Source organism: Curcuma longa, chromosome 5, assembly GCF_044706935.1.
Source record: "Curcuma longa cultivar G26 ecotype Majalengka, Jawa Barat chromosome 5, ITB_CL_G26_1.1, whole genome shotgun sequence".
Lineage (NCBI taxonomy): Eukaryota > Viridiplantae > Streptophyta > Magnoliopsida > Zingiberales > Zingiberaceae > Curcuma > Curcuma longa.
This window is the reverse complement of record NC_133865.1, coordinates 11,213,491-11,233,589: the sequence shown is the minus strand read 5'-3', so window position 1 is coordinate 11,233,589 and position 20,099 is coordinate 11,213,491. Positions and strand designations below refer to the sequence as shown.

At 35.9% G+C, this 20,099-nt stretch overlaps 2 protein-coding genes across 3 annotated transcripts; both read right to left on the bottom strand.

Annotated features, from left to right (window-relative positions):
* Positions 1-5,621: 5,621 nt before the first annotated feature.
* LOC141830096 (uncharacterized) lies at positions 5,622-9,600 on the bottom strand. Its single transcript, XM_074717583.1, has 5 exons — positions 9,154-9,600; positions 7,091-7,176; positions 6,702-7,007; positions 6,489-6,572; positions 5,622-6,295 (listed from the first exon to the last, which is right to left on the bottom strand). Exons 1-5 carry the CDS (start codon positions 9,529-9,531, stop codon positions 5,863-5,865), a joined length of 1,287 nt encoding a protein of 428 aa, XP_074573684.1. The 5' UTR covers positions 9,532-9,600; the 3' UTR covers positions 5,622-5,862.
* A 1,215-nt stretch (positions 9,601-10,815) lies between these two features.
* LOC141829622 (transcription factor BIM2-like) lies at positions 10,816-17,056 on the bottom strand. 2 transcript variants are annotated; one of them, XM_074717138.1, is made up of 8 exons: positions 17,000-17,025; positions 16,819-16,903; positions 16,518-16,635; positions 13,700-13,769; positions 13,516-13,608; positions 11,734-12,122; positions 11,479-11,602; positions 10,816-11,165 (listed from the first exon to the last, which is right to left on the bottom strand). In XM_074717138.1, the coding sequence occupies exons 2-8, from the start codon at positions 16,886-16,888 to the stop codon at positions 11,055-11,057; spliced, it is 975 nt and encodes a 324-aa protein (XP_074573239.1). In that variant the 5' UTR covers positions 16,889-16,903; positions 17,000-17,025; the 3' UTR covers positions 10,816-11,054. The 2 variants fall into 2 exon arrangements, with proteins under 2 accessions (XP_074573239.1, XP_074573238.1); XM_074717137.1 differs by having other exon boundaries at positions 16,819-17,056.
* Positions 17,057-20,099: the final 3,043 nt, after the last annotated feature.

Here is a 20,099-nt window from a genome sequence, read left to right as displayed (position 1 = left end):
ATGTTTGTTGATTTCGTGGTGTGCCACGTATTGTTAGATGTTGACCTAGCTATGTCTCCTTTCGAAATTGTCCATTTGTGGAAGTGTTTCTTCTTTTTAGTAAAAAGTGAAATCCGTCATCTCAGCGGCTTCATATGATCAGTCCCACGACCATTTACGAAGAGAAGCGCTTCTTCTCAAACTAAGTATTGATGGTCATCGTCAGTGACTATTGGAAGAAAACTTGCACAAGAGATTAGATCAACCCCTCTTATGCTCAAATCAAGAACACCGTGTAAAATGAAGAAAACAGATTGAAAAAAAAAAAAAGAATGTAGTGTGTTTTTTTTTTTCAAAGAGTCGCCTCTGTCTATTGGAATCGTCACCTTACTTATAGAGATCGAAGAAGAAGATATTTTTCTTATACTGATCCCCTTCCTCTTTTTACTACGGATGACACTTACTATTTCTGACGGCGGCTACATAACTTTCATCTTTTATATATAGTTATTATAATGGGTGTCTCTTCTTCTGCACCAATAACTGCTGTTGGCATAATCAACCTCTAGGATCATCCCAGAATATATAATACACCTTCCTTTGTTAAATTTGATCAAAGAATACATACATACATACATATGACTTTTCCACCCTCTTCGTGAATATTGCCGAACTCCTTAAATAATACTATTGAACCCTAGATAATTATCACAATCAAACTGATCTTGATAAATATTGTCGAACTTTTACTGACTACAGTCGAACTCTCGACAAATGCTACCAAGCTCCCACACTTTTACTGACCTGATCCTGGTGAATCCCCCACTTTTTTCTATCTAGATCTGGAGCAATCTTTGATTAAAATCAGATGAGACATATATATATATTTGATCAGGTCAAGATTATACCACTTGGGAAGGGAAAAAATAATTCTTTTCTGACTGTATAATTAAGCAGAAGATATCATCAGATATATATCTTATTGCATCTGAAAGAGTGGCTGCAGAATCTATCTCTTAGGAGTCAACTCATGGTCATGGCGGCGCCGGTGCAAGCCAGGGAGGCCTCCAGCTCTCTCTCTCTCTTCTATAAATGGAGAGGACGCCCTCCCTTCTCTTCCCAAGCCTTCAACCCCAAATTAACATATATACAAATTAATGGGAGGAAGCCAGTCTTCAGTATCTTTCTGCGGCCTCTTCAACGCCTCCTCCAACAAGAAGAACAGGTACGGGTCCGAGTCGGAGTACGAGGGGGATGAGTACGCACAGAGGAAGGTGTGGCCGAGCGATGAGTTCGAGGGAGAGAACGCCGGAATCAGAGGGAAGTGGGTGGGCGAGGTAGACGTCGACATCAAGGCCTCCGCCTTCATTGCCAAATTCCATCAGACTCGCATAATGCTCTCGGATCAGCTCGAGGCCTCCCTTGAAGATTAGTTTCTGCTGCATCATTGAAATGCATGCATGTCGATCGATCGATCGACTACTGTTTTCAGTATCACTTGTATACATACATATCTATGGATTATACTATTATATGTACTTTAAAGTTGGATCGATGTAAAAACCTTACTTAATTGGGGAATAAAGCTCTGGATATCATTTCCTATGAAACGAGCTAGCGAGGACCTTAGTAATTGATCAGTGTCTGAAACATGCAAAAGAAAATGAACAGGTGTATGTTTGAATATGCAGTACTAGTAACTTCTCTTTATGTATGATCTATCAAATAGTTGTTTAGGCAAACTACAAAGGAAGAGATCGATAATCTCCAGATGAGAATGATCGAGTGTTGATCTCAAAACCTTGAATGTGGTGGCCAATTACATTGTCTAAGTTTGAAATATGAGATGTACCCAATTAAACTAATATAAAGCAATTCTTTGGCATTGAAATTAAGAATGCATGTAAAGACTAATTTAGACTGAATTCAGCATATGTTTATTAATTAAAGGGGAATACTCATGCTATTGATCAATAAAAATATGAGATATATATATACTTTTCTTTACTTTAAATTAATGGCGACAAAAGATTTTCCACACTTGATCTTCTTTTGTTTTCTCGAATGCTCTTTTATACTAATTCAATACTTGTATATATATATATATAGCTATCGGACAAAAGCTGTGACGATTAGGACCAATCCAAAAAGAATCAAGTTTTGATTAAATATAATTAATTTCACATATAAAATGTTATCCTCCAATTAGTTAAGACGATGCTTTAATAATTTGCTATAGATATATATATTAAACTTAGTTGGATGCAGCAATATTGTATGATTATTATTCCTTAGATGCTCTTCGATCCTTTTGTTCCTTGGATGAGTTTCTAATTGTAAATTAGCTAAATTATATTTCCATGAAATTAACATTGAATCCTCCACTAATTAATTCTGTATATAAAGGTATTGCATGGAGTTTATTTGTGAAATGTAATAGAGAAGGCCGTAATTAACAACTCACTTGAAGACAGTAGCTCTATCTCTCTATTCATGATTATAGAGTTTAAGTTTAGAATTAGTGCACAAATTAGAAAAGTAGCAAGCCTTTAATATGATCACGCATGAAAGCACCCGGCCCTCTCGAGGATAATCTTATCCAAAGTTAAAACTTTAATGAACTCAAAATCTTTATATATCAAACATTCCTTTTAATGGAAGAAATCTTAGCTTAGGCCTTTTCTATTTAACATTCCTTTTAATGTAATATCCGATCCATCCAGTGTGCAGTGGCAACCAATACGTTAAGTTCATGTGTGTATAGTAAGATTATTTGGGAGAAAGGAGTGTGGATCTATTTGATTCTGCATGCCTGCATTCACTTTTTTCTATAGGCCTAAACTAAACTTATAATAAATGGAAGAAAACAAAACAACGAGGTTACTCTCTCTTTTCAGAGCTATGGAGCAGTACTGTCCATGACTCTTCATCAACCTTTTTCTTAGCTTCCAGGCAATTAGAACCTACACAACGCCATCAAATCCTAGCTATAATCTTCAGTATCACCAACTTATATCTTCCATATCATGAGCGAATTATCTATCGGTGGTTGTTGTCTTGAAAGAATATTGCGAAAAGATAATGAATCATTCTCGTCAAAGTTGAATGCATTATATTTATTCCTTCCTGTGGAAAGCACGCCAGGTGCAATGGCCCATCTACAATCGTTCGTCATGTGGAAACACAGTGACACATGGAGATCTATGATCCCCGTGGCACTCAGGTACTCCAAAAATATCTCCTTTTTGAAGGAGTCCATATCCACAGAGAGAGAGAGAGAGAGAGAGAGAGAGAGCAGGCAGAGGTTCCAGTGCTAGAAAATGTCAAGTTGGTAGCAGGATATGATGCTTCATTATTAGTGAAAGAAGGAGAGAAGGATGATGATGGAAAAGATCCAGAGTTTATCTTGCCTTCTCCACCAGTGTATTCGAGTCTATCTGGTTGAGTGAGATGACAAGCATTTCCTGTAGCATTTGACCGGAGGACAGACAGATGTTACTTTGGAAAGTAACATGCATGGATTTCACCTCATTATTTTGTTGCAAGTATGAAAAATCTCTGCTTCTGTTCCAGGAAAGAATATGTATGGATGATTAATCTCCTTCTGAAAGGTTTGGTGACACGCGTTGCATTGCATTGCATTGTGCGAATCAGGAGAAATAATGGGAAGAATCAGCATTTCTGTAAGGTCACTGTGCCATCCTGTTCCAGCAGGTGATACAGGAAAATAAAAACAACAAAATCAGAAGGTCGAATTGTTAAATGAATATCTCTTTTATCAAAATTATTAAATGCTCGAGAATATTATTACTTTTAATGCTGTTATTATAAAAAAAATAATCTCAGTAGCCACATTTCTGGTCCCACGGAAGTTTCCCACTGACCACCAGGGTCTATGCTACTAATTTTAAGTGAAGTAATTGAAAAGATCAAGGTTATTTGTTGAAGTTTTGTGTGCTCTTCTAAGTGGTCTCCTATCTCTTGGTCTAAAATCTGTTTATCAAAGAAGGATGAAGGCTATGGTCTTCGGGATCTCTACGCATGGAATGAAGCTTTGCTAAGTAAGATACTTTTAGACATACACTCTCGGAAGAATTCTCTATGGGTGAATTGGGTGCATCATATCATTATGTTAAGAATGCAGATTTTTGGGCATGGAATGCAAAACTTTTGGATTCTCCTCTAATTAAAAGACGTATTGAAATTTGAGATAAGATTGTCCACAGCTCGAATGGTGTGGGGAGGGCTAATATCGCTATGATAGATTGGTTTGTTGGTGGTAAAAAAGGGGTTTCTAATGCTTATCATTTTTTCATGTTACGGGATTTGGAGGTAGCTTGGAGTCCGATGGTGTGGAGGCCGAAAGTTCTACCTAAACATCGGTTTATCTTGTGGATGTTAGCAAATGGGCACTTGAGGACCAAGAATCGCGTGGAGTATAAGCCTAATAAGTTGTGTGAGTTATGCCATCTTCATGAAGAAACCAACCACCACATATTTTTTTGAATGCCCCAAGGTTTATAAAGTATGGGGCAAGGTCAAGCATTAGCTCGGTAATGGACAAAATTTTATTTCTTTTGAAGAGATGCAGTAGGTTCTTGGGCTGCATTACAAGAATGAACAATGAAAAACCAAGGCATGCTACCTCGGCATCTCTAGCTTGATATATTATATATAGGAGGCACAAAATCGAAGGCGTTATCAAGGTATTATCTCGGATTTTGATTGGATTTTTTACAAGGTGCACATGTCTATACGTATTGGTTTGTAGATCTCAAGCCACAGTAACATCCAAGTTGCAGGTGACTCTGTTCTTGAGATGAGATTGATTTTATGGTCTGTGGTGCTTTGTATGACCCGTAAATGAGCATGCAAGTGTTGTGATGTATGCACATATGAGGCTATGGTGTTTTGGTGTTGATAATGTCATGAGTTTGATGTAGTTTCTTATGTGATGAGTCATATGTATGTGCTCAACGACTAGTGTTGTCTAAGCTATGATGCTGGTCTTTTGATTGTACATATGAAGGGTCTAACCTCTCTTATTTTAATCATTTTTTAAAAAATAATTTTAAAATAAATTTGATTAATTTAACATAATTTTGATGAAATTTAAATAATTTTAATTAAATTAATTTAAAAATATTTTAATATAATAATATTATATATATATATTAATTTTGATTAATTGTGTTATAACAGTTGCTGGCTGAGTAACTGTTACAATAAAAATCGGGGAAAAAAAGAATATTTTTAGTATAAAATATATAATAGGACATCCTTTTAATTTTATTCATTAAATTAAACGTGGGAGATCCTTTTAATTTTTGCTAAAAAAATTGAATCTCTTTTTGAAAAATAAAGACCAAGAAAAAAAATTGTCGATCTTGTATTTAAAAAAAAAAGACGCTGAAATATCTGGGAAGAAAAACTTTTGACAGTTAAATGTCTTTGTGTATATGTTCGCTAGACAGTTAATAGCCCGTGCCTAACAGATGACCCGCATGGTCTGCTGGCCTGCAACAACCCATAAGTAAAATTACTTGTTCATCTCAAACATTAGAAAAAAAAAGTTTTGTGAATTAAGAAAAGAAAAAGAGATTCTAAACTTACTACTGTAATCAACCAATTAAAACTAGACAAACATGAAACATCGCCCAATCATATTGCATCCACATTCATACTATTCAAAGCTAGCATCCATTGCCAGTCACTCATTGCATTTGGAGTCATGGTATTCAAAAGCTCTAGCTAAAGTATCTGGGACTATGCAACTTCCAACATGCTATTACATTCATAGAACAGCATATTATTTCTATGACGCTAAAAACAAAAACACAAACGGAAACACAGTTATACCACCACAGATAGCATGAACTACTCTTATCTAGGCTGCCTGTAGTAGCTATAAGCGACTGAGACAGACGCAATGGCTGCGACCACAGCAAGGGCGGCATATGTATCTTCTCGTTCCCAGCTCTCAAACCAGGTAGGCAACTTGTAGAGCTTCCTGGTGCGTGGACCTTGGTTGTTGCTAGCATCACGGTATTTGTTGCCGCTCTCCTGCTCAATCTCTTGAGCGCTTTCATCTTGAGTTTTGCTCAATATGGGGGTTTCCTTTGGTGTAACTTGGCAGCAAGTAGAATTTGGATTCCCTTGGCAGCAACTCTCAACAGGTGTTGCAGCATTAGTGCCACCGTTAACAGAGGCATTGATGAACTCTTTATTATTGTTTTCATCTGATCCCACATCAGGCTGGACTTTGAGAAGATTCAGAGCGGCTTTCTGTTCATCCTCGGATAAACCCATTTGCCCCCTGATCCAACATGAAACTAGTTGGTTCAATTGCACAAGGTTTGCTTCCATATAAAGCAAGATAATGGTTGTCAAAGCAATTCGTGATCATTTCTGAATATGTAAAGAATAGATGGTGAATGACTACCTATTTTGCGTGATACTTCAAGCACAATTCAAATAAATATATGACCTCATGTAAGACAGTAAGGTACCTCCAAAGATGCTCTATAATTTTTCCTTTTCCAATGTGTTGCTCCAGCAATGTAGGTACATCCTCAGGAGTCACATAGCCATACCTTAGGCACGACAAAAACAAAAATACCATTATTTCCACTTTAAAGAATATATAAGAGAGGAGCATTGTTATAGAAACTAAACATGTGTGACGACAAAAGAACTTATACCATATGATATTTTATCCTTACCAATGTCCAGATACTGCTTCACTGATAGTTGGGCCAAATATGATAACATTTCCAGCATACTTATGACCACCAATGTGAGAGCAAGGGCTAACAAATACTTCACCCTGTAGACCTCGTGATGATATCTCTTCCTTGAATCGTTTAATCAGAACAGGACCACAAACACCACACCTGCGATCTCGACTGCCATGAGCACATACAAAGATATATGAACCTGAAAGTGGCTCAGGTGGTTTAGGAGTCCACTCGGAGTTTTTCTTAAGCACTTCATCAACAAAAGGTTCGACGTCAAAATGTGTCAATTGCCTACAATTAACAAATCCAATCCAAATCTAAGAAGTGTGATTATACATTCTGCTGTTCAGTAGACTTTAAGCTTACTCACTAACCTGTATCTTATCATATCTGGAAAGATCAGCACATCGCCATTTGAGAAATCAGTGCCGTCTTCTCCTTGAGATATAGTGAGACGAGTCTATGAAAACCGGTGCAAAAAGAGTTTCAAGTCAAGACATAATGAATATAACTTTAATTCGCTTAGGATCCAACCTTATGCATATTATCTTTCAATGAAAATATACCAAAAAGGCTGTACAGGAAGAAAGAAACTATTTTCATGTCTGTATATGGAATGAATATATGGCAACACAATCTGTAAATAAAAAATAATTCATCACTAAATAGTGATACAATCAACAAAAACCAACAACCCATTAAACTGTATAAAACGATCAGCATAGTTCACAAAAACAGGATCAGAATCAGCCAAGTCAAAAAAACACTTAATATTGGTCATCAGGGTCAACAGGTTTGGAAAAGGAAAACCTAACAATGGATTGATTTTATAACTGTGCTAATTATTTCCAAAGATTCCATCCGCCAATTTGGTAAGAATGGAATGCTCCATGCAATTCATGCTGGATTCCTACCAATTTCCAACTAGATGTATCTGGCCATTTCTTCCAATGTTCTGGTCATAGCTTGGAGGGGTGTCTGTTTTCTTGTTGTCTCGGATTGGCTACTGTGTTATCAACTTGGGTTGGTTGATTAAGATTGAAATCAACCAATTCAGTCAACTATGAAAATGCTACACCTCATTGTGAAAAGAATTATGATATTGTGTGACTAGATAAATGGCGCATCCAAGAACTGTATGGAGAAAGGTCCACCAGAAATGTTAAAATGGATGGACAAAGAAAGACACTAATGGGAGAAACTATTCTAAACCCATGATCTATTAAACTAATGAATTTATGAACACCATAAAAATGCTACACTAGCAGAAATGATAAGCAGAAATCTCAAAGTTTCAGTGGGATGTGCCAGGATTCTTGAAGCATGAAGGTGCCAACTAGTTCAGCTGGTAAGGCATTGCCAAGGTGTTGAGTCCATAATCTGCCTTTGTCAAAATATGATGGCCTGAGGAATTTCATAAATTTGCCAGCACTCTTGAAGCATGAAGGTGCCAACTAGTTTAGCTGGTAAAGTTTGCCATGATGTGTTTGAAACCCACCTTCAAAATATGATGGCCTGAGGGATTTCATAGATTTACCTAAAAAATATTCACGAGGCACATTATGATTATTGGCTACAATTACACAATCTAGGGGTTCTTCCATCTTCAAATCTATGTCAAACTTTTATCAACGACATTTTTTTTAGCTCAAAAATATACATCGTATCATCTGAAAATCCTACTTGTCACACAAGATGTACAGAGGGAAATATAGGATATCAAAATCAATGGTAATATACCAGAAATATTCTTTCAAAAAACATGACATTTACCACTCATTAGTTCTTAATTCAAACAGGAGAAACAATTTACGATGTGTATAAAAATTCATCTGACGAAGCCATGCCATACTGCACAGCTACTCAGCTGCAGTTCTTAGCCTGAAGTGTAACTGCAGTGTACCATTTTGTGATACCCTCAGCTCTATTACTGTATGCTCAAGATGCCCATGCATATGGACTGGTAGGTGGCTTGTTTGTCAGAGATCTACTAATTTAAACCAGATAGTTCTATAGGGGTTTTTTTTTCTTGGATCTAAACTTTCCGCCTATTTTCTTGCTTACAGCTGAATTGTAGCAGCGTACTTCCTCCTTTTTCCTTGAGAGAACTAGTCTGTTCTCCCTTTATCTTTTTTCAAGAAACAAAAAAAATACTAACTAGTTAATAAATGATGACACGAGAAATTATTCAACACAGGAACAAGAATTAGGGCAAGCATCCTAGATATCTCGTTTATAACAAATCCATTGCAGATACGACAAACAATTTGAAGCATTAGTATTTCATAATTTATCAACTAAAATATGATCAGCATACACCTTTTGCTCACATGCCGAAAAGAGAAGTCGGATCAGCATATGCGCTCGCATTATTAAATATATGGAATTCCTATAAGTCAGTACGCCAATTCTTTTTTAGAAAAAAAAAAAGGCTCACCTTCTTACTGATCGAAGACTTAGAAGCTTTGATCTCCGCCGCCAGTAGCCTCGGCAAGCGGTCGGAGTCCGACCCCTCAACGTTCGGAGGCCAGACCTCAGGCGACTTGTAGCAGAGGAACAGGTGGCGGTCGTAGGGCTGGACCGTCCCCACCAGCGGCTTTGTCCCAAACTCCGGCCTTTGAAATCCGCACTCCGCGTCTTCCCCGGCGCTAGGAGGAGCAGCTCCCCCGCCTCCTGCTGCAGCGACCTCGGAGGCGGCAGGGGCCACGTCTGCGCCCTGCAGGGCCCCGTTTTGGGACTCCGGCTGGGGCGCGAGGGGAGCTGTTCCGTCTCCGCCGGAAAAGGCGATCGGGGAGGAGAGAGAAGGGGAAGCCATGGAGCGACGAGGGTTGGATCGGTTAGGGCGCAGATCGATGAAAGCGCGAGCGACGTCGTAGCATTTGGGGAAATAAGAACGCTTATGCATCGGCACCGACTGTGTATTATTTATTATCTTTTTCTTATTTAAAAATGTATTATTTTGTCACTTCCAAGTCAAAAAAAAAAAAAAAAAAAAAACCTCCTCAAATTATTTATGTATCTGTGTGCGTATATAAATACAGTATGTTTAAAAAATATGTTTATATTTTCAATAAATATCGCCTGAATTTTCTATTTTTCAAAAAAAAAAATCGAAGATATCTCTGTATACTATACTAATCAGGAAAATTAAGTATTATTGTTCCTCGACGATCCTATCTAGCTAGTTCTTTTGCAATCATTTATGTCTTCAGACAAGGTTTTAGTTAGCATCCTAATTCACCAGTTCTCATTCATGAAGCTAAGTAGGATACACGGTATACGTGACCACATTATGGGGATGAGAGACATTGCGGCTCAATTGAAAATGTTTGAGGTTGAAATGTCTGACTCTTTCCTAGTGTATTACATTTTCAACACTCTACCACCATAATATGTCCTATTTAAAATCTCTTATAACACACATAAAGAGATGGTCAATTAATGAACTTATGACCATGTGTATTCAAGAAGAGGATAAACTTACTGTGGAAGAGGGTGGAAAGGTGAATTTGACTACACCTGGAAAGAAGAAGACATTTCAAACCAAGGACAAGGGCAAAATTCCTATCAAAGGGGGATTCAGAAAAGTTCCAAATGAGAAGAGTTCTTTTGCAATCATCATTTTTTAAATTAAGGATTATATAAGAGCATAACGGCTACGTTACTATTAAAATGTTTAGAATTTGAAAATGAAAGGATTCTATAGATTAAGAAAAGCATATGAATTTAAATTCGTATATTTTTGTCAAAATTGTCCTTTGATATTTAATTATTCTAAATTAGATTTAAAAAATTTATAATAAATTTTTAGAATTGAGATGACCCGAAGAAAATCTCATTTATAAATTTACAATAGCTTTTGTCTATATAATCTGTTTAAACCAAATTGCCACACAGCATATACCTACTAAATGAACATTAAAGAGTATTTATTTGTGATACGAAAATAATTTTAAATTAGTATAACAGATTTGAACAAATTTAATTAAATATCAAATTCATTTGATATTCCTTATAAATATTATAAAAGTTTAATAACATGTCATGACTCAGACCTGTCAAAGAATAACTAGCAAAGTCAGAAGAATCAATTCCCAGAAGCATCAGTTTAAGCGATCGAGCAGATGGATCGGATTAAACATTGAAAGACAATGAGCGTCTTTCTTGATCAATACAATTCACGCAGTCAGCTAGCTATTCATTCGTACATGGAATGAATTAAATGAGCTTTCTTGGATCACAGACTATAAAGAATGCACAATATGATTATACACCACCAGTTCACTTGGCAGGCATATTCATCAGGAAGGAAGGTGGATGAAGATCACAAGCAGAAAGTCACTGGCTGGTGTCCCCTTTTTGCCTCTTTGATTGTCCAGCCTCCTCAAAGTTGCTCCCTGCTCCGGGCTCCCCGATTACTTGATTCATAATTGAAGGGTCAGACAGATCCTAAGGAACAAACAACAAAACATCAAGTCTGCATAATTTGGACAACACGCGGCCATTGAGCGTTTTGGGATCTGATAAATGAAATCTCTTTTAAGTATTAAATACGATGACATTGAGTTGAAGCAAATTGGCATCATCTAAACGCAAAAGTGCATCTGAAAATATAATACATTTGCACAATGACACTGAGTGACACAAGAGTAGTGTAGTGGAATTGATTAAAGTTCCCAATTGATGATCGTATTGTCTGACTTTGATTTCCAAGTAAAAGGTTAAAGGGAAAAGAAAATTATAAAAACTATATAGTTCACACCTTTGCATTGGGCAAATTGGGCCGTTTGATTGCACGCCGACCAAGATTAATCTGCACGGACATGCTTGCTTGTGACAGATCTAGTCCACAACTAGCGATGGCTTGTGATAGTGCAGTCAATACACTGCATTCAAGTAATACGACGGTAAACTCGTTTTCACATTCAGCAACAGGGTATGTTGCCATAAGACAGACATTAATAATTATCCAATAATTCAGAGTGAAAAAAAAACTAGAGGTCGAATGAAGACTCACCCTTGGGAATAGATGCTAGAAAAGCTAATTGTGCCCTCATCTATGGTCAATTCTTGTTCATTTTCACTGCTCATAGTGCAGTTGGCCATGCAGGATGAACTTTGCCACTCAGATTGAGAATGAGATACTAAGTTTTCAGAGTCTGTAACTAATCTATCTTGAGGCTGCATAAATTCAGAACCCCTACCGACAGAAGCATAATAGTTTGACTGTATCGGAACAAGATTCACATCAGCTTCTGCTACATTCTGGACGTTTGAGGGACACATTTGCGCCACCAGATTGGTATTATCAACAAATTTTCCAGCAAACAAGAGTGCAGACTGAGGACCATTTTTAGCAAGGCTAGCAGGCTCTGTTATACTCTCTCTAGGCCCTTGACTGTTGCCCTGTGTGTGCAAGGAAAATCATCAGTCAAAATATACCCATATTCAATTAGTACAATGACTTGTACAAACATCGAGATCACAATTCCAGTGCAGACTGTAGACGATAGCATCCTTCCCTTCAATACTACTACCATAAGTGTCTACAGTTTTCTAATTTAGAAGAGACCAACAAAGCAAATTATAAGATAAAGCAGACCAGAGCTTATATTGCAGATGACAATCTGCTAGTAGTCTACAAAAGGCAGACTCTTGAGATTTTAGGCACATTCAAACTAAACCTAGTTTCATTTCACTCAAATATGTAACTAAAATGACCCACGGGCGTAGCCGAGTTGATACTTAGATCGTAGAATTACCATACAAATATGCAACTAAAATGAGCAAATATATATCATACAAAAGTTCTCATACAGTATTCCTAGAGACATTCCATACATAAAATTTAAATGTGCATTGAACAAATTATACAAATAGTATTTTCTATTGTTGGCTAGTTTGACTAGTAACTTCTTGACCTCCACCTTTTCCCCTTTTTCCCTCCTTTTTTTTACTAACTATAAAGAGCGAAAATGATTAGCATAAAATTAAATTATTCAATCTGATGGTTAAACATTACAAATCACAGATATGGTTTCATTGAGATCGGACCTTTACATTTGCCAGGATAGCACTCAGAAAAAGGAAATTAATTTGACAACTTTTATTTCAGATCAGGCTTACCACTATAGTTCCACCTTAATCTGGTCCAGAGAAATTATTTAAAGGCTCAACAAAACCAACTTGCCACAACCATTAAGCATAACATTAAATATCCCAAAGCAATTTGAGTCTGGTTGAGACAAACATTCAGAAGGGTAAATTTTGAGTTTACTATCTTTTCCTACTTCTCCACTTGCCACCATAACTAACAAAAAGTTGATCTTTTCTAGTCAAACACCATTCAAGTTTCTTCAAGACAAATGGATTTTATTCCAGTTCCTCTTTGGCTTTCATGCTGAAGATCTTGGATTAAAAGCACATGTAGATAAAGAGAATTATCTTTATCCAGAGCCTAAAAATTCACAAACCAAACAAATAGAATCAACTGTTATTTATTAATTGCATCTGGTTGCTTCTAAAAATTAAAGCTATGAGATAGTTCATCCAACCTAGCCATATAGCCCAGTGTCATCCATAAGCGGCAGGATATAAATATTGGGCTATGTCGTTCCGATGGAAAGGTCATCTACACTTTATTATCATTCACACAGGGAGAACAACTGAAAATGCAAATAAATTTAAAAGTTTGGTTTGACATTATGTCCACCATCCTATTGATTTACATATTAATGGACAAAGATTAAATGGAATTGTTTAGCAAGCCAAATTTACAAAGAAAACAACAGAAGATTACCCAAGGAATCAATTTCTCATTTTCCTGATTCCAGCTAGGGAAGGTTTCATATTTTTGTACTTTTTCTTGTAAAAACTTGATATATTCAATAACCTGCAGGGAAAAATGACTACAAAGTTAACTCAAAATAACTTATTCGTAAAAGAATAAAAGTTATTAAAAAGAATCAGAATCATGCAGCTACCTCTAAAAGAAAAGAAGCTTTATCCCTCTTCTGATCACTATGTGGTATGAGGTCTCTAAGTATCTGAAATCTGCATGGTGGAGTAGGATCAGATTTTAGATCATAATATACAGATAGTACTATTACCAAAAATATAGCAAGAACTATTTGTTTTCTCAACTCCTATTATTCCACGAAGCAAAGAAGTTCATTTTAGCCTTTCCAATAAATACAGCATAAAACAATTAGAGCCTTCAGAAATGCCAAAAATCAATTGAAATCACAGTATACAACAAGGATGTAAATTTAATTTATCCATAGTCAAACGCATTTATTTATTCTAAATCCATCTTTTTGCATGATTCATGGGTTGCTTGGTATATGATGAGTTATCACAACCATGTCTATCTCAATTTTGCCAATACCATTCTATAAGCATGCACTGGCAAGTGGAAAAAGCATCTGTTTGACAGGTCATGGCAATCAGCAAGTTTCACGGGCACAAGCAATTTACATGATTAGGTAAGCATATTAATCCAAGTTAGTTTATACAAAGATGCAGTGACACAGATTATTAAGTGAGAAATGATTAACCTTTTTTTCATTCAAGTCAAATTTATATGAATTGAAAAGTTGTGCTCGAGGAATGACTTTGACATTTCTTGCCACATAACATTTTTTCATTAATTTGAATAGCTAATCAAAAGTCACCATTTATGTTCTAATTGCCACAACATATATTAACAGTTGTATTATTAATTTTAATAATTCAAATGCCAAAATAAATATAAATTTAAAAATGATAAGGTTCTAAATCCTTTTTGGAAATTTCAACTATGCAATTAGTTGCACAATCTACAAATTGAATGGAAGAGTTAATGTCCCATTTAAAGTGCTGAATTTAAAATTGATTTTGGAAAAATTTCATAGGAACTATGGAATTAATCATGTTATGGAACATAAATGGTCCCATCATTTAAGGCAAGTATCATACTTCACTGATCAGAATGCATTAGTGAGACGAACCAAAAACTAGAAATCTAAAGCGGCACCTAATTCCCATTGATTGTCAGAAAGCACCAATGAATCTGTATAACTACTTGAATAACTATGCAGTGATGTTACTTTATATTAACCTATTTCATCTGTCTTGTTTTCCTTTTGGTAAACTCTTTCTCTCCTTATGTTCTTTTTTCTATCTTCAGTTCATAAGGAATATTTTCGATAGATTCTAAAATGTTTTTCTAAGAAATCTCCAGATAGATAGATCAGCGACTTGCAAGCATCAGACATGGATCAACATAAATCCAGTTGGACTTTTGGGGTAATGACAGTATCTTATAGTTATAGGCATTTTCTTTCTCATTTTGTGACAGCAAAATCTTCATATACCACACTTCTATTTTGCATTTCGAAAATTCAATGAGTTTTAGTGGACCTTACTTAATAGTGTTCCTTTGTGAAATTTTATCATAATAGAGTCACCTATTCCACAAAGATAAGTGATTTCACTAAAATAATTAGTTTTTGAGATTTGTCTCTTCCATAGTTGTCAAAATTTGGGATTGACAAGTCAAAACATCTAATTGTCTGTTGCATCAGCTGGTAGGGTTGATGAAACTGAAATCAGCACAAAAAATGAGAAAAATATAATGAAATTATTTCATAAATGAATTTATATTAGGTATCTTAAATTCCAAGAAAATGGCATTCCATCAAATTACCATTTGAACTAATGCTCTAGGAAGCATAACATGCAAGATTTGTTGTTGCTTCAGCTGCAAGGGCTAACTTAGGCAACAATAACAAGTCAATCTAATTGCACCGAGATTGTGCTAGAGGAGTGGATAACATCCGTTGAGGTTGTAGTATAGCCCAAGGAGAGTTGCAAGTTCTTTCTATCTATCTGGGCTCATCCCCCAAGAAGGTGACTAATTTCACCTCTTGAATTGCAAGGCCTTCCCTGCCTAAGCGCTAGGCACTTGTATTTTTTCAGCTTGAAACCCCAAAAATGAGTGAGAGCGATTCAATTTTGAATCAGTCATAGTAAAAAAGGGATTTTCAAACTGGATCATTACTTAGTACTCCAATTCTCCAACTTCCTTGCAAGAATAAATTCAGGGTCTCATCCAAGGAATTAATTGTGTTCCTCAATCCTAAAAAAAGTTTAATGCCTATTATTATGTCATTAGACAACCAATTATTAATAATGTATATTTACAAATAAAGTCATATTTATTTTAATATAAAAATAAGAAATAAGAAATATATATTATAACAAACAATAAAGTTATATTTTAGTATAGATTACTCAATATCTAGATGTTAATATTTTTTGTCTAGCTAAAGATACAATTAAAAGATGTCCCATTGATGAAGAATCAAATATCTAGTTTTGTTCTCATGAAAAGGGACAAGGTAAAGCAGGTGATGAAAATATATTTATCATTTTGTTCATGTTATCGTTGCATGGGTATATCCACTTTAATTTGTCCACAAATTCCCCTTATATCTTGTGTTAGGTGTTCCATTTCTATTCTTCCTGTTAAATGTATTTCTCCCTGTACGTTTACCAAATTGAATGACACGAGGGTTATTTCTAAGAAAACGTGATGGCAAAATCAAGGAACAAATTGAAGTTCCTGAAATCAAGAAATCACACTTTAGTTAACTTCTACCAACATCTTTGTAGATTTATTGTGTTTTCCTACTCTATAACAGAGAAGAGATTCCTTGAAGAACATTTGCCATAGAATTTAAAAGGAAGCTATTTTTTAGAACAGTAAGCATTTAGCCAGAAGATATTCGAGTGTGAATGCAATCCACACTAGTTACCAACCTATCATTGATTTTGCATCTACGACGCTGCTCGGTTGCTGAATGCTTTGATCTCGGCGTAGTTGACGTGCCCGGCTTCTGCTCACCACTCTTTCCTTCCAGCTTACCCCTCTGTTCCACTGTTGATATCAAAGAAGAGTTAAAAAGGAAGAATGAACTTCCAGCCAACAAAGCCAATTGAAGCTCTTTACTCAGAAAAAAGGGCGGGCTTAGAATAATATATCAGCAGATGAAAGACAACGTCTAGTTTAAGTTTCTCTTTTTACTCTAAAAAAAATTGGACCAAAGAATCTCAAGCACACCTCTTCCTGACGATCCATGAGCCCTCCTCAACTCGTCCTCGTCGCCGCTCGATCTGGACAGAGACTCCATAAGCTGAATGCTATCCTGTGAAGGGGAGAAGGGAGGAAGGAAGGCAGGCTCACTAGCTCTGAAGGAACCCGCAAACGTAGAAGAGAGGATCAGATCGACGGAAACCCTAACCCCAAGGTGACTTTTCGCCGGTCTTCTCCGATATGGAATGCGATCGACGAGGCGATATGAAACTTTTCAAAAAAGCCATTGTAAGATATAGTAACTCCCCAATGCACCACGTTTACTTCTCATTAGAAGGAAATATGCTTTGCGCTCCCAAATGTTTACTATTTAAAAAACCCCTTCTAAAGTTTCAAAATTATTTTACTCCGACCAGTAATAATAGTATTCCCTAGTGAATTGATAGGTACTGTGCACTAAAAATATATATTTAAAATGTTTTGAGGATTTTTAAATAATTTTAAAATTAAATGTGTTTTTAAAAAATAAGATAATTTTTAAGGGATGAAAGATAAAATGATGACGGACTAAATAATCATTATTTTGGAGATGAAAGATTAAAAAAAAATTAGAGGAAATAAGGATAAAAAATTAAAAATTAAGAGAAGCCATCACTATCTTTAAGTTTTTATAGAAAAAATTTATTTATTAATCAAAAGTCATTTAAATAAAACTCTAACTTGTAAAAGATAAAAATACTCTTTAATCTAAAAAATTAAAAATTATCAAAAATAATATTTGAAGCCTCTGAACAAGTACTAAATGATGTCTAATGGACTCAAAACTAAGTCGGTATGAGTCAATCCGATACCAAATAGAGGTCTCTCAAAAAGCTTTGATTAGCAATCGATTATACATCATTCTGATACCTGAGTCAAAAATTATGACTCATTGAAGCTTAGATCCTCTACGTCAATCTTGTATCAGTCACTCTCGGCTGAAAAAAAAATTCATCCTCGAGTTATAATTGTATCATCCGCATCCATAGAACAAGGACTCAAATGTTTCACATTAAAAACATCACAAGTCTGCAAATAACTTAGAAGGAGCAACTTGTATGCATTATCATTGTCTTTCGATCTTTAAATTTATTGTAGTTGCTAGCAAGAAAACGATCATGAGTCAACACAACCCAAACATATTCACTAATATCAAAAAATATCTGACGACGATGACTGTCAACTTGAGTCTTGTACTTGGTATTGTTCTCATGAATAGTCAATTTCATTTGCTCATGAGTGGTCAAAAATGTTCTTCCATCTCCTCTACTTTAGAACTAAATCATCCTATACCAAGGACAGGGGCTAAATCCAGATTTCGCCCATAGATAATCTTAAAAGGACTCAAACTTGTGGTCTTGTTTCTTGATCTTTTATAGGCAAATTCTCCTTGAGGTAACGTCAAATCCCACTGTTTCAGTTTAATTATAGTCAGACAGCTCAGAAGATTGCTTAAGCTCCAATTCATCACCTCGGTTTGATCATCTGTCAGAGGGTGGTAGGTACTACTAAAGTTCAACTGTGTTCCTAGTTTTCTCCATAAGCTCTTCTAGAAATGACTGATGAATTTGGTATCACGATTTGAAGTCATGGACCGAGGAACACCATGTAAATGCATAATCTCCTTGAAGTAAAGATTGATGGGTAATTCAAACAACATCTATAATCTTCCTGCAAGCTACAAAATGTGTCATCTCAGAAAACCTATCAACCACAATTAGAATAGAATTTGAGGTTCGTTGGGTGCGGGGTAACCCAATACAAAATTTATGATGACATTGAACTAAGGAGCTTCATCTGTTAAAGGAGTGTACAAGCTTGCATTGGTGAGAATTCTCTTAGATCGATGACATACATAACATCGGTCTACAAAGTGAACAATGTCACTGGTCAACTTGGACCAATAAAAACCAGTAGAGATAAGGGTCAGTGTTTTATCATGACTAAAGTGACCCTCATTATGAAGCTCATTAATAATTTGTTGCCTTAGTGAATAATCTAGAACACACAACTGCAATCCACGAAATAGATAACTATTATATAAAATAAAATTATGGTCGTGATCATCTTGTACCTCCTGAAATATCTTTACAAATGAAGGATTAGTTGTGTACATGTCAGCGAAAATCTCAAAGGCTGCAACTTTGGTACTCATGATAGTAAGTAATGAAAAGTTATGGCTCAAGGCATTTGCGACACAGTTTAAGCTCCTTGCTTGGTGTCTCAGCATAAATGTGAACTCATGCAAATAAGTCACCCACTTGGCATACCGCCTACTCAATTTGTGTGGACCATTGATGTACTTCAAGGCTTCGTAATTAGTAAATCTAATGAACTCCTTCTATACTAGATAGTAACGTTAATGTTTTAGGGACTGAACATTGACATAGAACTCCAAGTCATAGGTAGAATAATTTTTCTTGGATCCAGACAGCTTCTCATTGAAGAAAGCAACTAGATACCCAGACTATCTTAGAACACCCCCATACTAATGTCAGATGCATCACAAATTGGCCTTGAATACTTGATCAAAATCAGGAAATGCCAAAACTGATGCCTCAACTACCTTCTTCTTTACCAATTGAAAACTAGCTTCTGTCTCTTTAGACCACTTGAAATCACGTCCCTTGAGACACTCGGTGATGGAAGCAATCAAAGTGCTAAAGTTTCTGTTGAACCGATGGTAGAAAGAAGTCAATCCATGAAAACTTCTGACATCATACAAGGTCCCTGGCTGAGGCCATTCTCCAAGACTACATCTATCTTTGATTTATCTGCGTGAACATCATCAGTAGACACAATAAAACTAAGAAAAGATACTGATGTAGTAAAAAAAGGAATACTTATTCGTGTTGACATATAGGCACTCCATCTTCAGTTTTTCAAAACTAGTATGGAGGTGATCAAAGTGTAATACCCATATTGGACTGTAGATGAAAATGTCATCAAAGTAGACCACTATAAATTTTCCTATAAGAGTCCACAAGATCTGATGCATGAACCTCATAAATGTGTTGGGCGCATTTGATAATCCAAAAGATATAATTATCCACTCGTATAACTCATGTTGCGTCTTAAACGTTGTCTTCCATTCATCTCCATGCTTTATTTTGATCTGGTGGTATTTACTTTTAAGGTCAATTTTTGAGAAGGCTCTAGAATCAAATAGTTAACCCGACATGTCATCCGAGTGAGGGATTGGAAATCTATGCTTAATTATAATCTTATTGATGACTCGGACGTCAATACACATATGCCACGAACCATCC